Genomic DNA, 18,127 nt, shown 5'->3' on the forward strand with positions numbered 1-18,127 from the left:
CCACTACGGCTGGGCCTGGCAAGTGCTTTTCCCATGCCTACACAAAAGCCCACGCTGTTGGTATTGCCAATGCTTGTTTTTGAAGGAGCGTTATTCCAAAAAAGGTTTTGCCATGATACCTTAGATAGATGGAAGGGTGCTTTGTAAAACAAACTTATTAACCTTCTGCCACAAATTAGGTGGGTCATGCTCAAGTGACTGTTTTCGTGTAATTTGGTAATTGTAATTTTAAACCACTGCATAACACAGCTAAAAGAGCATTTGAATGAATGCAGTTTCAAACGGAGTTTTCCAGATGAGGTTGCTAGCAGCACCCTCTACGAAACCTATTAATTCACTAGGTTGCTTTTTTCCTTTAGGAATTTGATCCTGCTTACTTTGCGAGTGGATAGAAAAAATGTTCAGCTCGAAAAAGGCTTATTTGTGCTTCAGGTTTATTTACAGATTTATTTTTGCGTTTTTTCAGCTCAGACAAACAATGCACCGGTTCTGTCAAGAACATTTATACCCGAAGGCACAGGAAATAGATCAAAGCAATGAGTTCAAAGACATGAAGGTGAGTTCCACCCTGTGTGTCTGGAGGTAAATATGCTCTTGGTCCAGAGTGACGGGCCACTCACCTTAAATCTATGGGCAATATAGAGTATTGCATACTGTTTTCTTGTTTCTCCAAAGGCAAAAGTTTGGTTTGATAGTGTCTTTAGCTACTGCAGGTCTAGGTATTTCATCGGGTGAACCCTTGTATGTGTTTGCTTTTCTTTGACAGGTTATCTGACCTCCACATGAATTCTGGTCATGAGGCAGAGCTAGGTTCCTTTTAGTTTCTAACCAAACTTAAAGCATTATTTATTATTTAAACTTGTATACAGTACTGGCCCTACCCAACAGATTTTGGAGAGCTTTACAAAGTTCAAAGAGAGGAGGAGAAAAGAAGTTCAAATTTTTTCAGAACATGATAGGAAGATTACGATAGAGGATGGTGGCTGGATTATATGGGGACAAGAGCTACATTTGGAGTACTTTGCAGATGGTGATGTAGTGGGTTTCGCATGTGGGATGGGAGGGCGTTCCAGGCTCTGGATGCCAGTTGAGCGAAGGCCTTTTTTTTTGTGCAGATCTCCTTGCGGTGTTCAGTATTAAGGAGATTTTAGTAGGGCTGTCTCGGTGGGTTTGTTTATTGTGGAGGTAGGATGTTTTTTTTTTTTAGGTACATGGCATTGTCTACGATGCAGAATCACTTGAACGCAATTTTCTGTAGAATGGAGAGTCACTAGAGCTGGGACAGAGCTCGGGTGAAGTGGAGTTTTTTGGGGTATTTTGATGAATCGGACAATTCAGTCACCCGCTTTGAACTTGCTACGCAAAACCCTCCCTAGGGGTTTGGGCAAGTGGGACCTCACTGGGAGTGACTTCCCTCTTGGGGCGGAAAAGGACTCCCATACCAATAAGGAACTCCCAGTCTAAGCCACCCTTTCTACACATAGGGATGTTGGAAAGACTTTGTTGATTATGCTTATAACAGGGAATGCCAAAAATCCTTATTGGACTATTGGCTTCAGGTAATACTGAACGTCGCCTGAATGCCATGATCATGGAAGATTGACACAATTCCATGCGTTCCATTGACTTCTCTAATGAGAGAATGGAATGTGAATAGAAGAGAGACTCCTACAGAGGGAGAAGAGCAACCGCTGCGCACAGGTGTGCCTCTGTAGGAATGTCGTCATGGAGGGGTGGAGCCACGTCAAGCCATGGAGCCAGCGGTGGTGTGAACGAAGGCATACCCGCTAGATGGAGGCTGGACGGAGGGTGCCTTGTCAGAGCAAGAAGTTCTGGTCCGGGGAAGATACACGACTGGAAGACAACCGTCTTTTCTGGTGGCGTGACCACTGAAGCAGTGGTGGGCCGGGCCCCCAGCAGCCAAGACCAGAGGCTGGAGAGGAGCCCATGTCATTGAGCTCCACCCGGCAAGCGCCTGTTAAGCCGAGGAAGGTACAGGCTGGAACACAGATGCTGTAGATTTGTGGATGCCAGTGAGACCTAAAGAGGTTGGTTTCACAGAATACTGAAACCTTTCCAGGTGCAAAAAACAGAGTGTAAGAGGTACCAGCAGTGTATGTTACGGCTGGACTAGCTGACAAGGCTACTGGGTAACAGAGTGAAAGGAAGGTAAGTGTTCTGCAGCAATGCTAGCCAGGTGCATAAGGCCACGGGAACCTGCAATATCCGAACAAGCAGACAGCCTAAGTTAAATACTATAATTGTGAAAAAAGATCACTACCAGAGCACCACAGGATTTTTGGGGTGTCCCAGTGCCACGACATTTGAAATAAAATTGAAAAAAAGAAAGCAACCATTTTTTTTTCTTTTAAAAAAGAGGGAGAATGAAACTCATATAAAAGATAATTATAATTTCTACCAAGGAAGTCTGGGTTAAGACTGTATCATGGTGTTCTAAAGGAACTTTGAGACTGAGAACAAGTCAATTTCAAGTTGGGCCAGGGAGAAGCCATACCGAGGCTATTTTGCAAGCCTCGCCTCTTTCCTTTTAGTTGTGTGTTTTCTAAAGTTGTAGGGCCAGTTAGCTGTTTAGGAATCGGATGGAATATTATTTACTTTGAACTTGAGGTGCACCCTTCCCTTTGCTTTTGTTTTGCTAGGTAGGGAATTGTCCTCATAGCTATAGGGCTAGTTGGGCATTACATTTTTTACTATGACCCAATGTAGTCCTGAGTCTTCCTTCTGGTTCACCATAGTATGTGTAGAATGAGTATTGCTGCTGCTTTCTGTATGGCTTGCATTGGGACAAGAGTGTTAAGGGGAGTCCGTAAGGATTTATTTCCTTTTATTGTTTGCTTATTAGGCGGTTATACAATGTGAGATAGCAAGGCAAACTTGCAAACACCATATACACTGGATCAGCAAAAGGTCGACCAGGCTCTGTGGACTTGGCGTTCTATGAGTGTCACATCAGATGGTTGCCGCAGTTTAGCATCGGCGCAGCTGTTGATGCAAACCTTAGAAGCAGAGGAAACTCTGCAGTAGTCTGGGCGCCAGAGGCTGAGACATCAGGAGTGGACTGGCTGAGCAAGTGATTTGCCCAGGGCTTCTGGCAGAGCTTATGCTGTATGCGTTACTGAGCAGGCAAGGGACAGAAGAGAAGATGTGCCAGGGGAAAACTTGTATCTCCAAGTGGGTCGTCAGCCCCACATCAAAAAGTGAACCGGGGCTCCCGGGGTGTTGGGCGAGCATGCACATCCATCGACCACTATGGTCGCTGTGGAATAGCAAAAAGGGCAATTCCTCGTTGATGCAAAAGGTCACAGCGGTACCTCCTTCATGTGCAGTGTGAGGACCTGAAAGGAGGCGAGCTGGGCCAAGAGCCTTGACTCAAAGGGATACTTTCAGAAGTTGTAACAAACGCTGCCGGTGAGTGAAATGAGAAACCAGCTTGCGTTGGTGAATGAATGAGAATGACGTTAACCTTTGAAATGTTCATTGAGTTTTCAAGGACTCACGAGCGAAAATACATTGTAGCAAGAATGAAGAATGCCGAGATTACGCGTGTGAGAGAAGCCGCAAAACAGATCTGAAGCACTCAAAAGGGATGGTTATTGAAAAGGCAAGTGAAGTCAAAATGGTCATAACAAGGTAAAGTGAAGGGTACAAAACCCCCCTTCCTCGTACACTCAAATCTTTGACAAAGGTGAAACGGAAGAGAAAGCTAATGTGACTGCAGATACCAGAAGGCCTTGGTAGAGGGGGCCGTTGTAAAACCTTTGAACTGCATCTTGAATCTTTGTGAAGTGAACGCACTTGTCACAATGTAAAAGAGTGACCTGGCGAGACGTGATCGCCTATCGGAAGTCCGTGTTGAACTGGGAAGTACTTTGAACTGTGAAAGACTGTAAAGTGATGACTATGGTGGTGGCGGTTTAGGGCCTCGCGCCCGACTGAGGGAAGCCTGAACTGCCTGCAGAGGAAGGTCTGAGCCCGGAGGAGGGGGGACCTGAGTGAATCAATTGGATGTTTAAAAAGACATTAATACTTCCTGAAGTGACAGAATTGCAAGGTAACTGAACTCTGATTTGAAGGCTCTGGTCAACCCAACTGAAGGAAGCCAAGTGAATCCCACATTTTTGATAGTGACTGAACAGTATTGTCAAGACGAGAGTGAGCCCAACGAAGGGACATTGATTTGAGGGAGCCTGCCTTTTCTGAAGAAACTGCTTCCTATAGACTTAAGGGGTGCTCAGTCCTGCTCCTGTTCCGCCTTGTCCCGTGATGTAACGTTGGAAAGGGAGCACACTAGTTCAGCAGTCCTGAACTACCGAAACCCTTTTGGACATTTCAGTTTTCCCCAAACATTACTTTGTTATACATATCATTGTCCCACTCCATTTTGTTATATACAGTAAGGATTTGGCAATAGGGGTATTAGAATAGGCTATTTTGTTTTGACCCGACACCACTAGGAAAGCGTTTTCTTTATTTGATGGTTGTAGGTTGCTCCCATCTTAGATTTAGGTTTAAATTAGGTGTTTTTCTCACGCATTTACTGTTCAATAAACACAGTTGAAACATATGAGATTGCGTTGGTGTTATGTTCTCCAGCATTGGATCTTTCATGGCTTCACATGCTGTGAATATTTCCCGTCGTCAGGCTGGGAAACCTCGGTAACTTTAACCTAGCGTTTTCCTATGGAAAACTCTGACACCTTAGTGTCCTATCAATATCCGTTTTGAGTGCTTTAGGCTACACCAATAGGACGTTCCTTTCAGATTTCAACATCTCTAAAGAGTTGGATCACCTTGTGTCTACTCTTTGCGTTCTACACATGCTATTTGTACTTCGGCCATTATGTCATCTGTGGGCTAGAAGAAATCGCTGTTTTGGCCTTGTACAACCTGCGGCCTAAAGAAGGTCTTTGAGGGGGACAGCCATGCAGATTGCCTGTATTGTCTTTACCCTAATAATTTGGCGGATGCATGTGAGATCTGTCGTGGGTTTTCTCAGAAAACGCTGAAAGACCGCAACTGCCGGCTGATTTGTTGGCTCAACGAGGGCACTTACCCGGGTTTGGAGGTTTAGTCCCAGGGAAGCAAGTCTTTGGCTCCGGCAGTGAAGGCGTTTACATAGCGGAGAGCGATGTCCGCGGATCCCCCTGCCAAGAAGCAACACACGGAGGTGCCAGCGTTGGAGTTGGGGGAAAGATGGTTCCTCTGAATCCAAGTCGCATCGGTCCAAAGGTGCGAGTAGCTCTTCGCTCTCCAGGTCGGCGAGACCGGACAAGCCCAAAGCGTCGACTGATGGGCCTGAGAGGTCGACGCAGAAGTCCGCGTTGGTAGAGAAGGTGTGGGTGACAGTCCTCTTCGAAGCACTTGTCGTCTAAGAACCGGCATTGGTCCTCTTCCAGCTGAGACTTGTCCAAACACCGCTCCAGCACTTAAACCACGCGGCCGGCGTTGCCGGACGAGGCCAGGCCTGTGGAGGTCTCAGGGTCAACGACGAGGTTGTCGACGGAGGTACCGTCGTCGATGATTGTGGTGCAGTGCTCACTCCCTTCATCGACTGGGTGTCATCAGCTCCGTCTCCGGCCGTGACGATCAGTGGCCCGAAATTGCTGTCGACGACGCAGCTGGAGACGGATGCTGGTTTGTTGCCGACGGGTGATCCGTGGCAGTCTGGGGCTGGCTTCGGGCTGTTGCTCCCGGTAGACATTCTTCAACAGGATCCAGCTTCGTATTCAGTATCCTCGGATCTGGAGGAGGAGCATGAACCAGATTTCCATCCTTCGGCGCTGGGTCTGCGGGAGGCATGTATGTCTACGTTGAGTGGGGCTTGGGTGCCCCTGTACCCGTTGGTGAAACCTCACTCTCTGCTGTCTATGCAGGTGTTGTACGCTCCAGTCGCTGTTGGGACAATTGGATGCACGACTTCTCTTCGGTTATAGAGTCTGATATAAACCTGGCCAACAAGACACTAAGGTGAATGCATTATCCCAGAGTTTTCACAACCCTGATCAAAAAGAATAGGTTCTTCATTTTGTAGTGCCAGATAAAGTGGACTTAGCTTTATCCACATCTGTTTCTCAATTTTTGGATTCCTTAAAATTGTTCTAGACCTTGAAGGACATTTTACAGTTCCTTCAAGAGAAAATACATCATGAAATTGAATGACTTATTTATCATGACTTACAGTTGGATTCCTGAAACTGCAAATCAAGTGCAGCTTATGGAATAATGCCACAACAGCCTCTTGGCGGGACCCTATAGAGAACGAAAGACCCTTAAATCCATACTGCAATATATATGGTGGGAAACCATGGTTTAAGACTAATGGTTCAATATGTAACGCTATGCAAGAGTTGTAACTATGCTAAAAGCCTACACCAAATACCCATTGGATTGCTTTACCAACTCCCCATAGATACCTCCTCTTCTGTGGCATACTGGAAGTGTGGACTTTATCGCTGATTCCCCTACCTCCAAAGGATGCCACCATGTGGTCAGTTGTGGTTTCTTTTACTAATATGACCTGCTTAAACCCCTGCTAGGAATACCCACAGCTGCTGAATTGGCACAACTTTCCCGGATCACAGTTTTTTGATGATATGGTTTACCTGACATCTCAGACAACGGACCTCAGTGTCCAGGTTCTGGAAAACATTGCAGAAGCACTTGTGAGTGAATGTACTTCTCTCCACAGGTTATCACCCCCCCAGAGTGATGGACAAGCCGAGAGAATCCACCAAAACCTTGAACAATCTTTCTGATGTTACTGCAGCCGAAACAAATAGGAGTGGACTACTTTTTTTTATCCCTAGCTGAATTCACGTATAATAATACGATTCATTCTTCCACAGGGTTCTCTCTGTTTATTGCCTATTACGGCACAGCATTCAAAGGTGCTACCCATTGAATCCCCGAGAGCCACCAATGTACCCTCAGCCGACGAATGGATCCACACCATGAACAACTTCAGACCTGTGATCATCTCCACCAGAGTCAAGTGTTCGCCAAGAAATGTGCAGACTGTCATAATGACAAGAACACATTTACTCCATCTGGCAAAATGTGTGGTTTCTACAGAAACATCTTGATTATATGTGCATTCTATGTGCATCCAATAAATTCAAGCCCAGGTGTTTTGGACCATATACCATACAGAATGTAATCAATCCAGTCACGTTCAAACCCACGGAAAGGAAAAAGACATGTAGACCTGGAGGGACGACGTGGAAGGAATTGCCCTTTTCAACTCGGACCCACGAAGCCTCCGCGGGAAATCCAGCTGGCGTGTGATGTGACGGGTGCTAACGGCACACAGCGCCTTCCGCGCTGATGGCCAAAGCGGGGAGAAGCGCTTGCTGCCATGGTGCCGTCCTTGACGCCCGAGACAAACTCCAACAGTTCAGCACAGCCAGTGAGTCGGAGAAGACTGATGGTAAACCGAACTGTGCTGGGCCCATGGTTGCAGGCGGGAACCTTGTTGAACAAAGAACTTGTGTGTTTGAACTTTAAAGAAACCCTAGTTAAAGGTCCAGAAGGAGAGTGGCCCATTCTAAGGATTCTGACTGGCAATATTTTTTTTTTCTTTTTTTTCTTTTTCTTTTTTGTATAAACTACAAGAAGCATCCGTGGAGTGTCAAAGTGGTCCTATGACAGCTGAGCAAAACCCCTCATACACTCGAAAGTCTTTGACACATTGGAGAAAACTGAGTGAACTGTGAAATTGGCAAATGTGAACCTGACAGAGGGATGCCTGCGAACTGGGGGTGAACCGTGATACTCCGGTTAACATTGTGTCGACAAGTGTATACCCGGCTGATGGATGTCCACAATGAATAGTTGTTTATAAAGACATTGAGACTTTTGAATGATATGTTTTGATTGAAAGTCCATAATCAACCCGATTGAGGGAGGCTAACATTGCAAGAAGGATCAGAGCCCGGATGAGGTGGATCCAAGGGGCGAAGAACAAACGCCCAATGTGAAAGATTACTAAAGGAACTTTTGTTTGTTTATGGTCCAGCAGGCCTTCTAAGTCAAGAGACTTTGCAGAAAAGAGACTTGTCCCCAAGAGGTCCTGGCATCGTTAAAAGGAACTGTAACCTCGTGCTGGCGAGGCCCAGGAGTGTGCTGTGCTGAGAGGTCTTGCCTTGTCCCGTGCTAAAAATGTTGGGAAGGGAGACCCCAGCCATACCATCCTGACTTACCATTTGGTGAACATTATGCCACACTATTTTGTAACTTGGATGATGAGTATTGGCAATAGTTTTCTTTTTTTAGTATAGGCCCTTTTATTTGACAAGACGCCACTAGGACTGCCTTTTTATTTAATGGTCTTAGCTTGCTCCCATCTTAGATTTAGGTTTAGATTAGGTGTTTTTCTCACCCATTATACAGTTTAATAAACACCCTTGAACTGTGATCACTTGTCTCTTTACTGTTGCCACCATGAGTTTCTTACACTTGGTAGACTGAACAACGATGGTCTGGATGGTTGCCCAGAGCAATGCCAGAGGTTACAATTCATTTGAAACCTTGCAGCCATTACCTCTTTTGTTTTGTTTGTTTCAGTTTGTTTGCTAGTCCCTGAAGCATGCAGTAAATATTGATTTAGCATCACATAGCGAGACCCTCCCCACCACCCAAATCCTATTGTTAATGGTTCCTCTTTAGTCTCTGAACCCTTCCTCCTACATCCTAAGCTCTCTTGTGGTTCTTTTATATTACATGCCTCGCTGATGTGTTTCAAGAACCTCAAGTACCCTCTCTGGGGCATTTTGGTGGAGGGAGAGTTGGGTTCTTGGATTGAAGAGCACCCAATACTAATTCCCTCTCCCTTAATATCTTAGATATTGGGAGACAAACTTGCATTTCAAGAACAGAACGTCATCCTCATAGCTGTGGACTGGGGAAGAGCTGTTCTCCTGTTTTTTGCATGGTAGGCTACTTTGGGATATCACCTTTTTCGGTCTAGCATTTCCACCTTTCAGTGACCCTTAGTGCTTGTTCTCGAAACCTCTACAGGAAGTCAGGTTCTGACACCTGTATGTTCCCTTATGGTGAGTTTGGTGCGAAGCAGGACACAGGTTCAAAGGTATAGTGTCCCCCTCCAACAAATGTTAGGTGCACTTAAAAACCAGAAGTTAAATAAAACCCCATGACTGCATTTCATTGCATTTGTTCAGGCTTGAATATGCTAGCTAAGGGCCTTTTCTGGTGATTTTCCTTTTTAAACTCTTAAAAAAGCGTGGAATTGGCCCACAGATTTGGTCTTTAACAGAGATAGAGCTTATACATAATAGACGCTAGAGGTGACCCTGCAAATTGGGTACACTATCCTTGCTTGACTCCACTTCAAAACATGTTGGTGAAAGAAGTACTGGGACGCCTAGGTAGTTGGTTTGACCAACAAGGGGTTCCTACTGCAAAGGAGCGGGGTACGGTGGAACATGTGTTCTGCTTGTACCTGCTGGTGCAGAAGCTTGTTTTGCTTAACAGGAAGGTACTATACTTGGTCTTTGTACATCTGGAAACTGGCTTCATCACTGTACCCCGTGATAAACCCTGGGACTCGCTGAGCGCGGTTGCAGTACTATACCCGCTGATCTCCGCAGTACAGTCTTTATATAAGAAAAATGATGCCTTTGTACGTCGGGGCATGGTTGAAGAATCACAACGTTTTTCTCATTTCCCAAGGGAGCAAGGTAAGGCTGTGTCCTTGTCCAGCTGCTCTTTTCTCTTTGTATTCATGATCTAGATATAGCGGTGGCACAGGCAGATGGACCATTACTAGGAGCGGAGACAATAAGACGTTCTGCTTTTTGCAGAAGATGTTGTCTTAATATGTAAAACCCTTAATGCCTTCCAGTGGCAATTGACTCTTTTTAAAACATTGTGCAAGAGTAAAGGTCTTTTCCTTAATACTAAAATGTTTATGGCCTGTTATTGGAGGAAGAAGGTTTCAATCGTTTTGCAGGTTAAAGGTGTGCAAGAAGAGCAAGTTGACATCTTCATTATCTGAGTGTCCGCTTGCAAGCTAATGTGAGGTGGCAGGCCCAGATAGGAAAAAGTGAGCTAGCGCTAGCTATGTGCGGGAGAGGACCTAGCCATAGCCATTTCACCATGTGGCCGTGGGCTGCTGACCTGGCAAGAGTCTCCTGACCCTCGCCATCTTGTGCCCCTTAAAAAATATTTCCACCTGTGCTAAATAGCACGTTGAGCGCACTGAACGTGTGGTGCCTCTGCCCCCGCCGCTTCCTGATCATCCCTCTGCCTTCCTCCCACTCCGCCCTCCCACCCTGATTGCTCCATCACACCCTCATGGACACCCCAGGCCAGCCCCCTGCCTGGCAACCTCTGCGGCTAAGGGCACCGAGGCAAAGGGCAGCTCCAACAGAGGCAGCTCCAGAGAGTGTATGCAGGTGTCAACAGGGGAAGCCAGTGGCCAGCCATCAACCGGCAGCAACCACCAAAGTAAGTGTGTCATGGGATGGGTGGGGAGTAGAGCAATTACTCTACTCCAGAAAACCCCTGTCACTCTACATTACCCTACCTCGGAACGACTAATATTAACATGTGTCACATTTAGATAAGAATTAGCCTCTAATGTCTACAGTCATACTAATGTGAACATTAGCCTGCGTCGCATCTAGATAGGACTGTGAAGGTTAGCAAGTGCGGCACTTGGATGGAATTGTGAATGTTAGCAAGTCCCACTCTTAGAACTGTAAATATTAGCATGTGCCACACTTAGACAGAATTGTGAACATTAGCCTGCGTCGCATCCACTCTACAGGATTCTCAAATCTAGGTGTAGCTTCCTTCTCTGTCTGTTATATGTTAAGACCCACTCACTGCAGAACCCAGGCCTTTCTCCCGCTATATAGGATACTCAATCCAGACCCATCGATGTCTACTGTATGTGTAATATATTGTGAAACCTAGCCCTCCCCACTCTACAGAATCCTCAAATCCAGGTGTAGCGTCCATCTGCCTATCATTGTCAGGCATAGGCCTTTCACTCACTATACAGGACTCCCAAATCTAGCTGTGTTTAGCCTTCGACTCAAATTCCATTGTTAAGTGTAGGCTCCAACTGTGTTTAGTGTTGTACTCAAATTGCATTGTCAGGTGTAGGCCTCTCTCCCACTATACAGGACTCTTGAATCTAGCTATGCTTAGCCTTGTTCTCAAATTGCACCGTTAGGTGTAGGCCTCTCTCCCACTATACAGGACTCTCGAATCTAGGTGTAGCCTACATCTCTTCATAATATATGAGACTACCTGCTAGATTATGAAAGCTAGGCCCATTGGTATAGGCCCCTCAATTCTAGACCTGGACATATATAGCCCCACCCGAGCAATCTCGCAGCCTACTGTACATTTATCTTACACCGCTAGCGTGGACACAGGCCGCAGGCACGGGCAAGCATCCATGCATGATAGAATACGCCTACAGCTAAGCACATCCGGTCTAGTGCGCGCATGGCCGTCAAGACTGAAACACCTGATGTACCTCTACCACTAACATGCGGAGACCACCACCCGAAAGGAATTTGGTATAGCCGACCTCATGTAAACTCTCTCAACATTAGCAATCTATCTCTAACCTTCAATAGCACCCCCACATGTCTGACCTCTCTTGGGCTGCTTAGTCGAGCCTTGCCAGCCACCCAAGACCTAGAACGGCAACATGCACACATGCATCTCCTAAACTAATCCCCCTAGAATTTTCCAACCACATCGACTATGGTCCCCAAGGGTGTTCAACAAAGGAAAAAATACGCATTGAGGCACACAAGTGGGGAAACAGCACTATATAAATAACCAAATACAATACAAAGCTTTTGGAAAAAGGCAATTTCTCAAAACTTGACACCAGACCAAGGACTAATACCAATGGATGCACAGACCACAACTCGCAGTACTGCACTACTGTTAAAATATGCCAGCCCAAATGCTGGCTACCTACACCCTGTAAAGTGCTCCGCTGCCCTTGAGCTGGGTCCGCACTTTAAACAAGTTGCAAGTGATAGAGGTAGATGAGCAGAAAGTGGGTGGTAGCGTGTTATGAGACAGGTTTGGGGATTTAACTCCAGTAAGGTTTTTTCTGGAGCTTGTAAATCTGCTTAAATTCACATGCTTTACATAGTCCGCCTTCTAGTGGTTGGCTCAGGATAACATTTTGTTTTTCGAAGTTGAAAAAAAGGGGCGTCGACGGGGGCGTTCCTGTCACAGTATCCCTGTCCTATGAGTACAGGTACCCATGGTCACTAAACACGGCAATGTCCTCCAATTGCTTTTTGTCCATCATCGGTTGGCAGAAAAATTCAGTGAAACATCGACACATCGCATGCGGAACGTCTAAATCGACATCGAGGCAGAGTCGGATGAGAGATTCCTTCGAATCGACACAATCGGGTGTACAGTAGGGAGAGTGGGGGCTATTTATAAACCTGTATACCTGGAGAAAGACACAACTGTCTCCCAAAGGACCATGCCGAAGACTGCTGCCGTGCGTGGCAACAATTCAAACCGAAAACTCTTCGGGTGCGCTGGGCCTTTTACACACTGGGCCTCATTACACGGAAGGCGGTAAGGGTTTACCGGTAAGGGCACCGGTACCGGTAAACCCTTACCGCCTTACTACGAGGTCCCTTTGCGGGTCCTCCCTTAACGCCTGGTTTTTACAGGCGTTAAGTACGGGACCCGCAAAGGGACCTTGGTGCTAATTACGGTACCGCAATTTGCGGTACCGTAATTAGCACCTTCACCATTAACATGGAGCCCTATGGGGCTGACTGGCAATGTGAAGGGGCAATGGTGGATGGCGGAATTAGCGCCCGCACACACCTTGGAATATGACGCTAATTCCGCCATCCACCAAGGCGGACCCGGTAAGGTACCGGCGGCAGCCATGGTGCTAATAGCGCCATGGCTTACTGCCTTCCGTGTAATGAGGCCCACTGTTTTGGAGACTTCCGATTCTGGAACTCATGCAACGGAACTCTAGGTCGGGGCTCACACACAGACGTCCAAACCGACCCCCTACAGCAAAACAAAGCGGTGCTTTTAAAAAGCACTGTGGCAGGCCCCCCTCGCCGATGACTCGAATTTGAGGGGAGATATGAAGAAATTGCCTGGTGATCTACTTTCCGGGTTGAATATTGCCCTCGTTGTGTAGCCGAAGAATTCTTCTGACTATTATACCCCTCTGACTGGAAATAAACAACCAGTGCGATCTAGTAGCCAAAAGATAGGATGCCAAACGAAGACCAAGATGGCTGCAGTACTCAGGATAAGGTGCGCCGACACAGGAGTATAGGTAGACTGGAAGCGACTACAAGGAAAGTGATGTAAGTTAACCACAATCCGAAACAGTAATACAGTGTAAGCAATAAATAACAAAGCACTGACCTTTGAGTTAAGAACTCTCAAACCCAAGGAAATGGCCAACCAATCTTCCAGTTTTACCCCTGTGGATAAGGAAATACAACAATAAATGCTAGCGAGTGGAATTGGCAGGCTAATGATTACCAAAAGTGAATGCTCAAAATACACCCTTACCGGGAAGGAAGCTGTACTGGAGCAGCTGAGGCAACGAAGAGTCGATGGTCCGTAGAGGAATGCAGGGAATCCAAACAGAGCCTACCCCGACGGAACGAGGACACCTAAGCAGAAATCACTGGCAGTGCCAAGTTCAAAGTACATACAAAGTTTCAAATCCAAAGGCAAATCCACAACCAAAATCCAAAAGTATCCGTAAGCCAAGGTAGTTCAAAGAGAAGTCTGTCGCAATCCCAAAAAGCCTGCAAGATTCGAAGAAGTTCCAAAGGGTCTTAGTAAGAGAAGCAATCCAAAAGGCAAGCAAACGTAGGCTAGTTCAAAGTCCGTGGACGTTCCGAGGTCAAAGTAGTGCGATGAAGGCAGCAAACAAAGTCCAAACTCCAAGGATGAAGAAGACAGGCACAATCCAGGGACAGTCCGAAGTCCGATACACGGGATAGCAGTTCCAAGAAGGGCGGGGAAAGGGAGGGAAGGTTCACAAGAATCAAGGTACAAAGTAACGCCACTGGAAACCAGGAAGTTCAGAAGCACTGAGTGATTCTCGGCGGCGCTTATTAAACAATCACGTGAGCGCATAGTGATCACGTGAACCCACTAGCAGCACCCCGGAGGCGGGGCAATGAGGAAGTGACGGGACGCCAGCGTTGCCAAGCCAACTTCCATGCACCTGGTAGTCCTCGTCTTAAAGGGCCAGAACATTTATGAGCACGGCTTCTCTTGCGAACAAAAAAGGGGGCCACAAATCTTCTAGAGCCTGAAGCTTTATTCATGACATCTACGGGCCACAAAGGCACATAAACAGACATGAGTAGTAAAAGGGTCAAGTCTTCAACATCAATGCACAAAGCAAAGGATACGACACGCACGGTTAAGGAGAAGAGTGGAAAGCAACAGTCTCACAAGCTGTCGGTTTCACAAGAGTTCAGAAAAACAGCACTACCCGTTACACCCGCCCAGTCGACGCCAGGAGAAAAAAAGCTTTAGTCGTTGACACGTATAACACTCATAAATATTTCTGGAAGAGTGGGAAGGAGAAGAGGAAAACATGGCTAACGTCCATGATGTTTTTGCCGTCCTTTTCAGATTGACTCCGATCCAGAGCTCTCCCGTCTCAGAACCAACACTAAAGCGACAAAAAGAATGGCCCATATAAGAGATCAAAGACACTATGTCAAAAATTGTCTTTCATGGAAAGGCAAGAAACACACAAGAAAAAATTGATTGTCGTGGGGAGAGCCACCCTCAAAGATCACAAATGTATGCCCAGGGGACACTCCGTCTGAACACTTAACAGAACAGGACGAATTTGAAGATACTGCAGACACTGATTCTCCTCCATGAGTTTCAGAATTTGGATCCTGAGGAATATTTAATGTCACCCACTGATGAGGTTGGCTCCCCAGTTTCCTCTTCACCAACAGAGGACAATTTCCAATATTCAGACCTCTTACAAAACGCTGCTGAATATTTTGCTATTTTCAGAGGAGCCAGATGAAGATGAGGACTGTAATAGAGGAGAAAAAGGTGATGGCACATTGCATTGCTCTGCTATCGGCCAATAAAAAGAGGTTGAACCCATTGTTAATTAAACCTGTCTCCATAAAACACAAACCCTCCAATTCAGATGCAATTTACATCGAAGGTCAACTGGCACTGAACTCTCTCAGGGTCATTACCACTAGGAAGAAAGCCAACACACCATGGCCAATACAGAATATCCCCCAGACAAAGGAAGTAGGTGGATGTACATATTTGGAGGAAAGGCAGCAACAAAAGCTGCATACAGCCTTAGAATAGTCAACGCAACTGCACTCGTGCCCAGATACAACAGGGCACAGTGGGTTGCCATGGAGGACAAACACTATAATCAAGAATACCCTTGATGCAGCAGACCCAGTAGGAAGGCAAATTTCAGGGGCAACTGTGATATAACGCCATGCATGGCTTAGAGACTCTGGCTTCAAGCCAGTGACTCGGCCCGTATTACTAGGCAAGTCTATAGAGAAGGCGTAAAGGTCAATGAGACATTGGAAAGAGCAAACGACCATGACACACTTAAGATGCTAGGTATGTCAGGCAGGTCTTTCCAATCTAGAGGGAGACAAACAAAATGACTTCCCAACACTTTTGCACAGCCACAAGGTCAATTCACACAAAATCAGAGCACCAGTTGGGGTTCATGAAACCAACCTGTGCACTTCGAGACTGCAACGTCGAGGTAAACCAATGGGGCGAAAACAAGCCTCTAAAGTCATCTCCTCCACCTCAAAACAATGACTCCATCAGCCATATCCCCTCTCATTCAACACCTGTTGAGGGTCGACAACCATCATTCAGCCACAAATGGGAGGGGATTACATCCAATCAGTGGGTGCTTGACACAGTAGAGAGGGTGCTATTTCATCGGGCTAATAGGGATTCCAATACACTGCCACCACGCAACAGAGCTATCGCAGGAACACCAGAAGTTTCTAGAAAAGGAAGTTGAGACTTTTCTTCAAAAAGATGCCATTGAGCGAGTCAAGCCAGACCAGGTAAACCAGGGCATGTTTCCATTTATTTCCTAGTACCAATGAAAAGCAAAATAATGAATAGTATTAGAGTCCAGCAAACAAATACGTAAAGCCACGAAATTTCAGGATAACAACTTTACAGGAAGTCATCCCTCTTAAAAGGGAATATTTATGACTATACTAGACCTGAAAGATGCATACTTTCATATTTCCATGTTCACCGCTCACAGAAAATTCCTAAGGTACAAAATAGGAAAGATTCACTACCAGTTCACAGTACTTCCTATTGGAATAGCATCAGTACCTTGTGTATTTACACAAGTGCTTGTGGTGTAAGCAGCTCACCTACGCAGGGAAAATATCCCCGTCTACCCTTACCTGGACGACTGGCTCATAACAGGGGAGTCGCAGGCAGAATGCCTGAAAATACTTGGAAAACCATAAACTTGCTTTTGAAATTAGGATTCACTGTAAAAGAAACAAAGTTGAGTTGGTACCATCCCAGAAGAAACAATTCCTGGGAGCAAACGTAGACTCAAAGTAAGCCATCACTTATCCATCCCCATAAAGTGTACAGGCTTTTATTGTCCTAATCTGTTGTTTCAAAATAGCAGCCCAGGTAACGGTAAGAAAGGTAATGAAGGTGCTAGCTCTGCGTGCATCTACATAGTACCAAATGCATAACTAAACATGAGAATAATACAATGGCTTTCAAGGCAATGGTCCCAGGTATTGGGCCAAAGGGACGATCTAGGGCTGGTTTCACGCGGTAGTAAATGCTGTGCAGTGATGGTCAAAAGAAAACCTCTCAAAAGGCAGGCCCTTCAAAATAACAACAATTCAGGCAACAATAACCGATCCTTCAATGGTAAGTTTGGGAGGCCCATTGTCAGGAACTCAAAGTGCAAGGCACGTGGACACAAAGACAAACTATACAGCACATAAACATCCTAGCGCTCTTAGTGATAAAGATGGCACTGCTATCTTTCCAGACAAGACTATGCAACAAGAGCGCGTTGATCAACACAGACAACACCACAGCTATGGCATACATAAACCGGGAGGAACAGTCTCAAACACTAGCACAGGAGATATGGCAGTGCTGCATCGGGAATGGAATTCATATACAAGCACACAACGTCCCATGGGAGGAGAGCCTAAGAAGGGTTTTTCAGCAAACCCATGAGTGGGAAGTAAAAAAAAACACACACACGTTTTCAAGATGTGGGGACAACCAACAGTATATTTGTTCACAACAGCTTAAAAGAAAAATGCCAAAGCTTTGCATGCAGGTAGCCACAGGGGCATCCAGGTACCCGCAGGAGGAATCCCTGGGAAATGCACTATGGATGAATTGGTCAGGGATATTTTCTTAGTTTTCCCCCAACCCCACTACTACGCAAGTTGTTTACCAAACTATTATACACGAGCGCAACAGTAATACTAATTGCCCCAATGTCGGCCAGACCAACCTGGTATGCTCACCTTATAAGGACATTGAGGTAGCCCCATTCAAGCTAAACCCAGTACACAACCTATTCGCCTAACAACAAGGCAAGCTGACTCACCCTTGCCCTCAAACATTCACCTTAGCAGCTTGGCTCCTGATATCAAGGTTTGGACATTTAAAATTACCTCCAAGGGGCATAGAAATACTAAAAGAGGCCCGAAAATCAAATGCAAGACACGGTTATTACAACAAATGGAAACATTGTTTAGTGTGGAGTAAGAGGGACAATATTAACCCCATTGAATGCACACCTATACACATTGTAACTTACTTTACATGCTAGACTCAGGACTAGTTCATAATTCACTAAATGTACACATAGCAGCACTAACAGATTATATCTTTCACTTCAGAGGGTATTGTGAGAAACCAAAGGGTGTCTCGCGGACTAGTCCCTTGGGATCTGTCATCCAGGTGGCCAGGACACGGCCATCGCTTTTGGATCCAGTTCCAGGGTGTGGACCAGTGCGGGAGGATCACCTGGATGAGGGGTGCATGGGGAGTGGGACACCCAGTGGAGGGGCGC

General features: G+C 46.0%; 1 protein-coding gene across 1 annotated transcript in view; it reads left to right on the forward strand.

The window, feature by feature from the left end:
- The window catches only part of IVD (isovaleryl-CoA dehydrogenase), a 919,837-nt gene that overhangs the window by 68,740 nt on the left and 832,970 nt on the right, over positions 1–18,127 (forward strand). Inside the window, exon 3 of the mRNA XM_069637537.1 lies at positions 467–556. Coding sequence (XP_069493638.1) covers positions 467–556 — 90 coding nt within the window. The remainder of the gene's footprint in view (positions 1–466; positions 557–18,127) is intronic.

Source organism: Ambystoma mexicanum, chromosome 14 (assembly GCF_040938575.1).
Source record: "Ambystoma mexicanum isolate Mex_15411 chromosome 14, UKY_AmexF1_1, whole genome shotgun sequence".
Lineage (NCBI taxonomy): Eukaryota > Metazoa > Chordata > Amphibia > Caudata > Ambystomatidae > Ambystoma > Ambystoma mexicanum.